General features: G+C 39.7%; 1 protein-coding gene across 14 annotated transcripts in view; it reads right to left on the reverse strand.

The window, feature by feature from the left end:
• The window catches only part of RAD51B (RAD51 paralog B), a 351,970-nt gene that overhangs the window by 166,113 nt on the left and 173,140 nt on the right, over window positions 1-12,717 (reverse strand). For all 14 annotated transcript variants that reach the window (XR_014153916.1, XR_014153917.1, XM_081851645.1 and 11 more), the window contains one exon: window positions 3,475-3,584. Coding sequence is in view for 12 of the 14 variants with exons in the window: in XM_081851645.1 (XP_081707771.1) it covers window positions 3,475-3,584 (110 nt within the window). In the remaining 2 variants the exon portion in view is untranslated. The remainder of the gene's footprint in view (window positions 1-3,474; window positions 3,585-12,717) is intronic.

Genomic DNA, 12,717 nt, shown 5'->3' on the forward strand with positions numbered 1-12,717 from the left:
TTTTTTTTTTTAGTTTTGACCAAAATTGAGCTTTTCAACGATTTTTAATGAAATTCGCCAAAATCTACACTTCTGACATGGGCTGCCATACATCCGGATTTTCTCAGACATTTAAGTGATTTCTACCCAGACACATACAAGGGCTGAATACTGGCTATGCCCAGGAAATTCCGGACATATGTCAGCCCTACATTACAGCAGACTCATCAGGTATGTCTTATAAGCTGTGGCTCCAGAACCTCTTCAAATCTCATCAAAAACATATTCTGTACCCCTCCATTATCCACACTCATATAAGGCTGAAAAGCAGAATCTAAATATTCATATATATAATGAAGTGTCATCATTAAAGAACTTGGATTGTAAAGTTATTATTTATCCTCCTCCTGCACTTCTATAGTCTTTCTTGTTTGCTTTTACAAACTTGCTTTTAAGTAAAATAGTTAATACATTACTTCTTTAAAAACATTAGGATGAGTGCTACTATCTCCCCTCTCATTTCTAGCTATTTTGATTTGTAACACTGCAACACTATCAAACACTATTATTAACACATGGCAACACTAACATTTGGGATGCTGGGGGGCTTCTTTTTTGAAAAATGTCGAAACATCTGTAAGCACTTCTAGAGTAAAGAATGTGTCTCTCCTGCAGTTGAATAAATATATAAGAAGAGCTGAAGAATCATTAGGCGTAAAAACATAATTTTTCAGTGTATAACCTTTAAGATATTCAGAGTTAGACTTTGCGGAAAAACTACTGTGGCTTCATTTTTAGGTTTTAACATAAGCCATCCCCTGCTACTACCAGTCAAGTTGGTGTTTGTGTGACAGTCAGAATGGTGGAATGCTATTTATCTCGCACTAATCAGAGTAGGGTAAAACCAGCTGGTCTCTAACAAAGAACACTGGGGAAGTGATGTCTGGCATCAGTAGGCCAGGGAAATCTTAAGCTTGGGCTTATAACACATCTCAATATTGTACTGAGAGCAGAAGACTGCTAATCAGACAGCTCCTGTAACATTTGCTGACAACTAAACATTTCGCTTTAATCTCAAAAAAATTATTTTAAGAATTCCACAAGCAACAAATGAAAACATAGGATTATTAACCTGCATGCACCCACAATTTTGTATATGTATCAGATTTGTCTTTTCACAGCTTTTCCGCTTAAAGTACATATGAACACCAAAATAGCCTTTGCTGGTCAGTTCACACATTTACCTAATCCAGCTCTCTGTTTTGCCTATGCTAACCTTCCACAGGATCTCAGGTAGAAAGCAGCCATTCTATAAAAGGAACCACTAGATGTGGGAACAAAAACATATGAGGCTGAAGGCTCCCCTGAATCTTCTATAAGCAAGGGTCTAAATCACAAAATAGTAAAGTATATTGTGCAATTTTGGTAGTGAGCATTCATCACAAAAGGGGGCATAAAAATTGACCATGCATTAACAGAGCTTGGGCAGAGTTTAAACAGAGTTTAGATTGTAAGCCATTTGAAAAACTGCATTCAGTGACAGAGAGCTCAACCACGCACATGAAAAAAGATGAAAATGAAATCAGGTGTTTGCTGAAAAGTGTGTTCTTGCACCTTGTCTCACTGTTTGAAAAAACCAAACACCCCTCAACAACCACCCCCAGAGTAAAATGTTTTTAAACATTTCACTTGAAAAACGTGTGATCTGTCAATTAAAATAGTGGGTGTTTGGTCTGTTTTAATTCCTGGGAGTTGTTTACTATGAGAGGAAAGAGAAAGCAGCATTTGCAGATGGAGATGATAAAACCCTATTCACAAATACCTACAGAAATAAAAAAATATCTTTGTTGGAAGCCGCCCAGAGTGGCTGGGGAAACCCAGCCAGATGGGCAGGGTACAAATAATATATTATTATTATTATTATTATTATTATTATTATTATTATTATTAACATTTACTTCTTAAAATGTAAAACGGATGTTTGACATAGAAGTACACAAACAATAGGAAAGTGCTCAAATCACAGTCGTCTATGCCTACACATGCTGTAACAACCCCAAAATTTCACCTTCTAAACTAATAAGCTAAATCTTAAGGCACTAAAATAAACTCCAGAAACACTTTTGAAAACCAAAGGTGGCCCATCCAAGAGCATAGATAATTCAATTGTTTTTCTCAAGCCGCAGAGAGTACTACTAGCCACGGGAAAGTACTGGAGGAACAAGTTTCCCCCATATACTTATGTCTTAAGATGCATGAGAATCTTGCAATAGCAACATAACACACGCAGCTATTTCTAAAAACTATCAGACATGTTTCCAGACATGTTTGAAGATCCTTTCCCAGATATAGATGCATGCATTACATTCCTACCCATGCAACTACCTCTTTAGTAAAGAAGACATCCATGTGTTGGCTCTGTGTGGGCCACACCAAGAAGCATGGCTAGGTAAGATAGAATATCTACCAATGATCAAGACTAATGAAAAAATAGTGAGAGGTTAGAATGACCTCCATATCTCCCCACATCAAAATGCTTGGATGGTGGCAATGAGCCATCTGGAGTCTCTGGCAGCAGAAGTGCATGTGCACCAGCCCAGGGGAAAAGGAGTGACCATAGGAGAACAAAGGCAGGCTGATGCAGGGTAATGGGGATTTTTTCTGAGACACTTAACTGACATCAGTGGCTACTAGACATGATGACCAAGCTCTGCCTCCACAGTTGGAGGGCAGCAGTGCTTCAAAATACCGTAGCTGGAAACCACGGGAGAGAAGAATGCTCTTGTGCTCACATTCTGCTCCCTGGTTTCCCACAGGCATCTGGTTGAAAACAGGGTGCTGCACTAGCTGGGCCACTGGCCTGATCCAGCAGGCTACTCTTGCGTTCTTATGTCGTTGACATACTGCCACGGTGGCAAGGTAAGGCAAACTGCCTTGTGCCTGGCTCAGTCTGAGTACTATAGATGAGCAGATATCAGATGTTACCAACAGTTGACCTTAGACTGCAGATTATACACTACATAGGCAGACCAGTTCTGTTCCAACTGCAAGCTCTGCCTTCAATGAAAGACGCACCTTCAGTTAAAGGGGCCTGGCCCACTCCTTTTACTCCAAAGGAGAGAAGTAGACTGTGGTTGTACTGTGGTTTCTATGTGATATCATTGGGCCAGAAGGGCACCAGCACCACAGGCTTGTCTTGTGGAATTTCATCCTCTGACTTTGAGTCCTTGACCTCATCCCTGAAGAGGATCATAGCAGAACTAAGGTCAGAGGAAGCTTTTTCTGAAGTCAACCCCAGTATAGATTCCCTGTAGAAGAGGAGGAAGGTGAAGCAAAGAAATAAAATGTTTTTGCCCCTCCTTCCTTCTTATTATAGGACTCTCAGTTGTATCTAACTAAAACATGACAACTACAACTTAGAGTACCTTCTCTGAGTAGAATGTGTCTGTCATATACATTACTGTAGGAGTAACATTGCTTCCCCTGGTGCCTCACCTGTCTTGTCTGTGAATCCAGATACTGCAAGATGAGTCTTGTATTCACGCTATGACTCCAAGTATTCCCTAGTGCTGCAGTCACATAGCCAGACTCTCCATTTCTAGAGCCTAGAATAAAGAAGACAGAAGCATTGATATTACCTTCTTGTAACTGAAGTAAAATGACATTTCATATTTTAAGTCGAATGCATTTTCCAAGATAACACTAGAGTGAAAAACCAAAAAGGAGAGATTAGTTGTATTCATGCTATATCGGACGTGCTTATTATTGACAGCTGCTTATACAAGAATTAAAAACAACAACTGGCAATCATTTACCATGTCTTGCAAGGAGTTATGACAGCTGCATGTACTTTCCATGTCATATCAGACAAACCAGTGCATGCATCCCATAAAAGAGGAATGACCTGGGCATCAAGGAAAAGAGAGGCTGGGAAAGGCCAGATTCAAACAAAGACATGCTGGAAAGGGGTGTACAAGACGCCATCCAACAGTTTTAGGGACTCCATTCTGGATCTGTGTACTGTTTACTCCTTAGTATATTACCAGCAAATGATAATACCAAGTATTTAACATGCCCAAACAATATGATCAATGTATCTTCTAGTTAATCATATCCTGTTATAACTTCTATTTCATTTTTTTCTGATTTTCCAATTATTTTTATTTTAAAACATGACCAGAAAAGATGAGGCATGCTAGTATTTTCTAAGCTGCACCTCCAGAAAATGTTGACTGCTCTACTGTATACAGTGGTACCTTGGGTTATGAACTTAATTCGTTCCAGAGGTCCATTCTTAACCCGAAACTGTTCTTAAAATGAGGCGCACTTTCGCTAATGGAGCCTCCCGCTGCTGCCGCGCCGCTGGCACGCAATTTCCATTCTCATCCTGGGGCAAAGTTCTCAACCCGAGGTACTACTTCTGGGTTAGCAGAGTTTGTAACCTGATGCGTTTGTAAACCAAGGTACCACTGTATATGACAAAGTCATGCATGGGTTACCTACCAGATGTATGTCAATTTAAAAACAACAACCCTCTATTTCACATTCGTACACAAAGTCTGTTGAGGTACACATTTCAAATCCATTTCCATGCTTCTTATTAAGTGTTTTGTCTTGGCTCTCTTTCCCAGTCACTTTGATATGTTTTTTTCTGGTTATATCCAAATGCATAATAATATGACATAGTTTTCTCAAAACTTCTTTTTGCAGACTATTAGATTTTCAGATTTTGTTAATTCTCACTCCTATTTAAAGGATTCCCCACAAACACACACACTCATATTCATTCTTTCACCTCAAACCCCTGAACTTTCAAAAAGAAAAGGCTCATAACCGTGTAAAATTAAATGAGGTTTCTCCATTATATAGGTACTGAAGACTTTCCACCATGTCACCAAATGAGCAGGGATATATGAGACAAAAGCTGACTCATGAGAAAAATCATCTTTTCCAAAGTTCTTATTTCTGCACCTCTATCAACTCTCACATCGTGAAAATTGCAATCCAGATGTGGACGTGGCTAGGAAACAGTTAAACTTAGCATGCAAGCGAAGGAAATATATCATTGCTCTCGGCATTCCTGTACACACCCAGGACTCCCACTATGTCAACAGGTAGGCTGAGTGAGCAGTGGAGGCAGGTTCAGGGGGCACAGTGGTTAGAAAGAGTGCAGGCACATAAATTACTCTTTCCTTATTTCTGGGGGGAAACACTTGTGGTACCAGGCTGCAGCAGCACCTGCCTTGACAACTGCTGGCAGGACTATTTGTGTGACCCTCTGAGCTGCTCACATATATGCTTTAGTGCAAGACAACTATTTTGGGGTAGAGCAACCTCCCTTTTACAGGGCAACTGGGGGTGGGTGGGAAGGTTTCTATTTAAAACAGAAACACTATACCCCTTCTGCAATCTCTGCATGTTGTATAAAACAGAGGGAAGTAAATCAGGAAGCGGCAACGTGTACTGTGGAGGAAACTGAGGAGGTCCCCAGGAGAGTTCAATGGCAGTTAAGAGCCAGACATTTTGCCTCTTTTAGCACTAAACACCAGGAGACAACAGATGTCTCAGGGGCAGGAAATCGGAAATGGGAGGGAGAGAGATAGGAGCTCAAATATGTTGCTTAAAAACTATTCTATTATTTCAACTGTGAAATGAATTTTTAAAAGACCATGAAAGAAGATTAACTGGGCATTTTATCACACATATCCCTTGCCTTATCCCATCTTCAACTTTACTGACATTTTCTTGAGACCCAAATAAGCCCCGCCCCCTCTGTTCCCCAATCCGCAAAACAACCATCATACCAATATGTTGGCCCTAATTACAACATTTCGGGCTTTTTAGTTTTAAAAAAGGGCAAGTAGTGAGGGACATGGTAGAGGTATATAAAATTATGCACGATTTAGAAAAAAGGGGGTAGATATTAGTTTTTCTGTCTCTCTCATAATACTAGGACCAGGGTGACTGCTGTAAGATTCAGGACAAAAGGTTAGTAATTCTTCACACAGTTAAACTATCACTGCCATAAAATGAAGTAATGACAGTATGTGTCTGAATACCAGTTGTTGGAGATCATTAACAGAAGACGATTGGGTCCTGCTTTGGGGCTTCCTACAGGCATTTGGTTAGCCATTGCGAGAACAAAATCCTGTAGTCTTTGCAGTGGGGCTCTTCATATGACCCTCTTAAAAAAAACAACAACTGGTGGGCACCACCTTAGATGAAGCACTGCCCCTTCTCTGACACAGGAGACAACACAGCTTTTAAGTTAGTGCTTGGAACAAGATACATAATTATTTTTTAAGGAGGCGTGCTTTTTTCCTTCAGAATTATTGGTTTCTCTCATGTGAAAGTTCATGGAAATTAAATCAATAGTATCAATAGATTTAAACTGAAGTTAAAAAAACAAACAAACCAGAGGGACAATGCTAATCAAATCAATTGAAGGAGTTTTAAAGAGAGCTAAACAAAGCATGTCTCCACGCATGTGGTGCCCTTCACATGTTTTTTGCCTCACGTTCTCCCTTCTCTCCATTCTGCAGTATTGTTTCAGATTAGGAGGTACGCTTGACAGTTTTGATGTCCAAAGGGATGATCTCATTCCCTGGACTAGCCGGCCAAGGTGCATTCCGTACCCAGGACATGGCGCATGCTTCATTGCTGATCCATGAGGAACTAATAAACAAAGGTTTGGGGGGTATGCAGAAATCTATTCAAACATGTATGCCAGCACTACATATAAATGAAAAAAAAGACATATAACTAATCACTCTGCAATGCATTGGCTTGAGAAAAATAAAACACAGTGGGGGGTAGTGGATAATAATACAAAGATGCACATACGGTTCAAATAAACTGAATTAGGAGAGAAATTCTTTCTCTACATCACCTGCTCACCAGACAATCCACAATGCTCTGTGGATGCATTGAAGGGCAGAATCTTGTTCATCTTATAGATAGGAAGGAACATAGGAAGCTGCCTTATGCTGCACCATTGGTCCATCTAGCTCAGCACTTTCTTCATGGGTTGGCAATGATTCTCCCGTTTCATACAGCCCTACTTAGAGATGCCAGGGATTGAGCTTGGTCCCTTCTGCATACAAAGTAGATGCTCTACCATTGAGTTATGGGCCCTCCCCAACATATGACTTTTCCCCATTCCAAAACAGCTTGATAAGCCCTGGAAAAGCCTGACACATTCTTTTTTAAAAATAAATAAATTATTGAATGATTTTATGTTACAAAAAACAATGCAGCCATACTACCACTAAATATAATTAAGAAATAAAAATTACATACATTGATATTTAGTTTGTTATTTGTTATTTATCGTCTTATTTCCTCCCAAACATTGCATACAACACACATATGTGCAGACACCCACACACCCACACCCACACACAAAGTTATAATAATGAAAGTAAATATTTTCCCCCTTTTATCTCCCAAAATATTTTCTTCAACTTTGACTTCCTGTCAAGTCCCTTTGCATATATTTTATCTTACATTTGAATGTACACAAAACAATAAACCTTTCTATATAATTTTTCTAATACATTCTGAAAACATAATAAATCCTTAATTGTTATCCACCTCCTTTTAGTTCCTTTATCACTCTAATGCAGTGTTTCCCAAAATTGTGCCTCCAGCTGTTTTTGAACTACAACTCCCATCATCCCTGACTAGCAAGACCAGTGGCAAGGGATGATGGGAATTGTAGTCCAAAAACAGCTGGAGGCACAAGGTTGGGAAACACTGCTCTAATGCTAGCACGGAGTCAAAACTATTATTGTATTTTTGAACATATCTTCTATAACTATCCCATTTTTCCACAAATTTTTGCTTTGACTCATTCAAGGATCTTCATGATTTCTGGTGATTAGGAGGATAGTAGTATTAATGTGCTGATGACCAACAGCTATTCCTCTCCTTTTCACCTGAATCAGATGAGGTAGTAGATATGCTGATAGATATGAGGTAGTAGATAAGCAGTTATGCACTTATGAGGGGCAAATAAACTATGAGTGAATCCCAGTAAGATGAAGGTACAGGCTTTTTGGGTGCAGGGGTTAGGAGGACAGCCTATTTTGGATGGGGTAGCACTTCCCCAAATGAAGCAGGTATGTAGGCTGATAGAACTATCTGATCCACAATTGTAACTGGAGGTCAAGATGTCTTCAGTGGCAAGGAATGTCTGTTTCCAGCTCCTGGACCAGGAAAGCCTGCTATAAGTAATGCACCCAGGGATCCTCAATTATTATTTTTTAAAAAATACAACCACGGGGTGATGGCGAATGTAACTTGAGTAACTTAAGTCCATGAGCTTCAGTGGGTCTACACTGAGTATGAATTTGTTGGATACCCCCATATTTTTGGTTGCTCTTGAAAATGTTTTAACTTTTGCTCCCTTTCTCCATTTAGATCACAATCCTAAAGAAATATGTGAATATTTGCTGGAAAAATGACTTTTTCATAGATTCCCACCCCCACACCCCGGTATAACCAGTGAGACTTAATGAGGCTTTTCTAAACAACAAAAGATCTAAGCCAAGCTCCACCCTGAAAATAATAGGAGCTCTAGATTTAGTATTAAGAATAGTAATGTGAATTCTCTACCGGGTCAATCACATTATGTTTGTTTTTAATTTCAGGATCCTTGGAAGTGGCATGCAGGTTTACTGTCATCACAACATGTTTTGCATTAGGGAATCTCAACTCCTGGCGTCAGTGGGTTCATGTGGATTCCATTTTGTTTTGAAACCCTTCAGTGAGAGGCCTCAAGCCAGTACTTAGGCTCTTGTCTACTAAAGAACCAAAAAGAAAAAGAAAAGAAATTATCCAGCTGTTCTGAATCCTAGCCAGATGATCTACTAGATGCACCAACCCTGAGTAAAATGATCAGGTTTCACAGGCTCTGTGGAGGTGGGAAGACAGCTGGTTGTTTTATAGTGGCAGAGAGAGGCTAAGATTAGGAGTTGCAGAAAACCACAACCTAAAAGAATTGATGAGATTCTCTCTTTTCATTTGAAAGGAAAAAACTTCTGTGGTTAACAATAACAAACATTTTAACTTCCAATATTCTAACTGTCTTCTCTTTCTGTTTTTTATAGTTACTCTGTTGTGTTGCTTTTGCAGCAATGATGGTGCAGTATAAGAATGTATAAGACGATATACACTCTGATCACCAAGAAATCCTGATGCTCTTCTTCAAATTCAGTATTTCGCTCAGCTTTTCTGTTTGACAGGCTGAAAAATTCTCTCATCTGAACATAACTTGCAAAAGTGTGTCATAAAACTCTGGTTTTCTCTTTCGTTCTATTCTTCCTTTGCCTTGATAGGATCCTGCAACCAATCCTGTTTACAAATATATTCCCCTCTTCATCCTTATTTCTTGAATTATAAAACAGTTCCCACTGCAAAATCATATTTACTTATTCATCATTTAGAAAAAGAAAAGGAAGAATTTTCTTTCTTGTCTGTACATAAGAAGGGACTTAGGACATGGAAGTCCCAAATAGCATTTCTGAAGACTAGCATAGAAGCATAGAATTGCAGAGTTGGAAGGGACCCTGAGGATCATCCAGTCTATGCAATGCGGGAATATGCAGCTGTCCCATACTGGGATCAATCCTGCAACCTTGGCGTTATCAGCACCACACTCTAACCGACTGAGCTCAGCAGAATTGCAGAGTGGACTGTTTCTGTTCAGGGTTTTAGCCTGCCAGCACTTTCTTCTTTCAGGATACTTCATCCTGTTCCTCTCTCCCCCAAATCCAACAGGCAGCAAGTACTCATTGGCAACCCAAAATACTCAGTCCCAACTGAGCCATTTTGGGCTCCCCTCACCCTGCTTTGTACTTCTGCAAGCCTTTCAATTCCTCCAGGCCTGCTCACAGCATTCTCTCAGGTGTGTGGATGGTGTCATTTTAGTTACATAAAGCGCAACACTCAGAGAACTGAGTTTTCTGAAAATTTATTATGAGTGTTACTATGAGCTATTACATAAAATACTTCCCTTAGGAGAGAATACAATGGTATTAAGCATATTGGATGTGGTGATTGTGAGGGAGTGGAATGCTTGAATTACATATGCTTATGTCCCTTAAATCTTGAGGAAGAAACAAGAGAGGTTTGAAACTGTCAGTGCAAATTCAAACGCCTCTGCACACTATGCTCAAAACCTCAGGGTAAAGCATTTCATTTTCCCACGCCAGTCTCTCTCAGCTGTTATGTTATGTCATTCTTTGCTGCTGTTCACCCATCATCTGGATTTGCCATTTTTACAAATTCCACAAGCTAAAACCTAGAAAGTTGCCTAACACGCATAAGCCTCACAGTAAAAATATTTAAAAGGGAAAAAAGCAGTAGTTTCAGGGATGGATCTTATACTCCCACCCCACCCCACATACTGATCCATATTATTGTTTATAAAGTGCTTAAACTTAGGTATATTCAGCAAAGGTAAAGTTATAAACAGAAAGGAAAATTTTTCCATCTGCATATACAGTGGTACCTCGGGTTACATACGCTTCAGGTTACAGACTCCGCTAACCCAGAAATAGTACCTTGGGTTAAGAACTTTGCTTCAGGACGAGAACAGAAATTGCGCAGCAGCGGCACGACAGCAGCGGGAGGCCCCATTAGCTAAAGTGGTGCATCAGGTTAAGAACAGTTTCAGGTTAAGAACAGACCTCTGGAGCGAATTAAGTACGTAACCAGAGGTACCACTGTATTGAGTTCTATTAGAAAAGTTGTTGCACCAGCATCTGTAGGGAACAAATTTCTTTATTTATAGGTAATGATTGCATTCATCTTCTGGGGAGATACATGTTGAATCAAACTATGAGAAGGATCTCATTGCAGACTGAAATGAGTTCATCAAACATTACTCATGTCAATTCCACATGGATTTCAACTTGTGGCAAAAGAAAAATATCTCAGTGTGATTAAAAAACTAAACCCTGACCTGCAGATTCATCCTTGAAAGTAACCTTGAACTGTGTCCTAAGTGGAATTAGGCTTCATGATTCTTCTCTGCTGAGATGAAAATGATTTGCAGGAAATACTAGTTAGAGAGGCCACAATTCCAGTGGGGTCTACAACAACTAGTCCAGCCCATTTCTCAGAAAACCATGAAAACCATGAAATCTCATTAGTTAGTATCATGCACAGATATTCCATATCCCCCATGCAGCCAGGACCTGTTAGGTCTGGGTGTTTTCCAGTAAGGTAATTGGGCCTAAGTGTCTCACTGAGGAGCAAAATGAAATTGCCAGCTGGAGTCAACTCCAGAAAGGCAGTCAAGGCACATATAGGATAGGTGAGAATGAGGAACCGGTGAAAGGCTTGATGCAACAAGGAGTCTGTGAGCTCCAGACAGGAGGTACTTTCTGCATCAAGCCTGATTACAAAAGGAGAGGCTTACACAGAAGTTTGTATAGGGACGGAATGGGGAGTAGCCATTCATGGAAGGGCTAAGAGCTGGTGTAGCTGAAAGAGGACTATGGTCCTCAACAGAGATGAATGGCACGAGGAGCAAGGATCCAGGTTAGCTTCTGGCAGATAAAGCTGGTACTTTCAACTTCTGTTCACTTCTAAATTTGATAGGGGAACCCTGACAAGACATTCTTTAGATGTAAATTAATATCCCCATGTGTATATTTCTGTTGTAATTACCACAATAATTCTACTGCAAGCGTTAGACAATAGAATTGTTGGGACTTCTCTTGGTTTGTCTTCACTGCTATTGCTGCTTACTGAGAAGAATGAACCCACATATCTTTCCAACTGATTTAGATTTTTTTCATCTGGTTGACACATCTGCCAATAGCCACATTTTACAAGAATTTTCAAAAATATAGGCTTGAGGCACAAAAGAATTTGGACACCTGAATTTTGCATGTCTGCCAACAGTACTTTGGTTAATTACAGGCACAACTTGAAAGCAATTATTTCATCTTGGAATTTAATCTAAATGCTAGTCCAAATTGTACTTTGTGCAGGTCACAATGTGCTTGAACCATGGGACTATTTAAAATCCAACCTTTTCAGCTGCAATATCACTTTCCCCTAGTCAAAAGTAAAGGAGTTCCAACTAGAATCATAGCGTAGGAAAGAACGAAACCAAAAATGTAAGCCTAGATATGAGTGCTAACATTGACCGGGGAGTTGGGGAGGGGAACGATCCTATTCACATCTGCAATCTGACTTGACTGTCTATCTAAATGGACATTATTTAAAAATAATAATAATTTAAATAAGCAGATCTGAGACAATAGTAACAATAATGTGAGATGGCAGAATTACATATGCCATCATCAGAGGCCAGATTGTGAGAGCAAGGCATAGGAAAACAGCAACAAGGTCGCAAAAACCATATTGCTTGCATAACATCAAGAACCAGAGTTGAACCAAGGTTTCGTAGAAGATATTTTTCTGAGAAGCTTTCTAAGCTTTTTCTTTTTCTGCTCTCCCTAGAAAACAAAGGCCACTTTGCAGAATTTTCTCCAAATATTTTCTACCATTTTTTGTGGCAGCAGGTATACCTTCTTTCCCTGTCAAGCCCCAGAATAATGCTAGGTCCAGGAATGTGCAAAGAATGCAAAATGGTGGGAAGACTGCCAACAAGTTATTGCTGCTGATACCACTTGCAGCAGCGGGGGCTGGGGGATGGATAGATCGATAGATTGATAGACAGATCAATAGATAGATAGAGATAGAGATAGATTAGATAGATAG

The sequence above is a fragment of the Podarcis erhardii genome, assembly GCF_964252035.2.
Source record: "Podarcis erhardii genome assembly, chromosome: 1".
Lineage (NCBI taxonomy): Eukaryota > Metazoa > Chordata > Lepidosauria > Squamata > Lacertidae > Podarcis > Podarcis erhardii.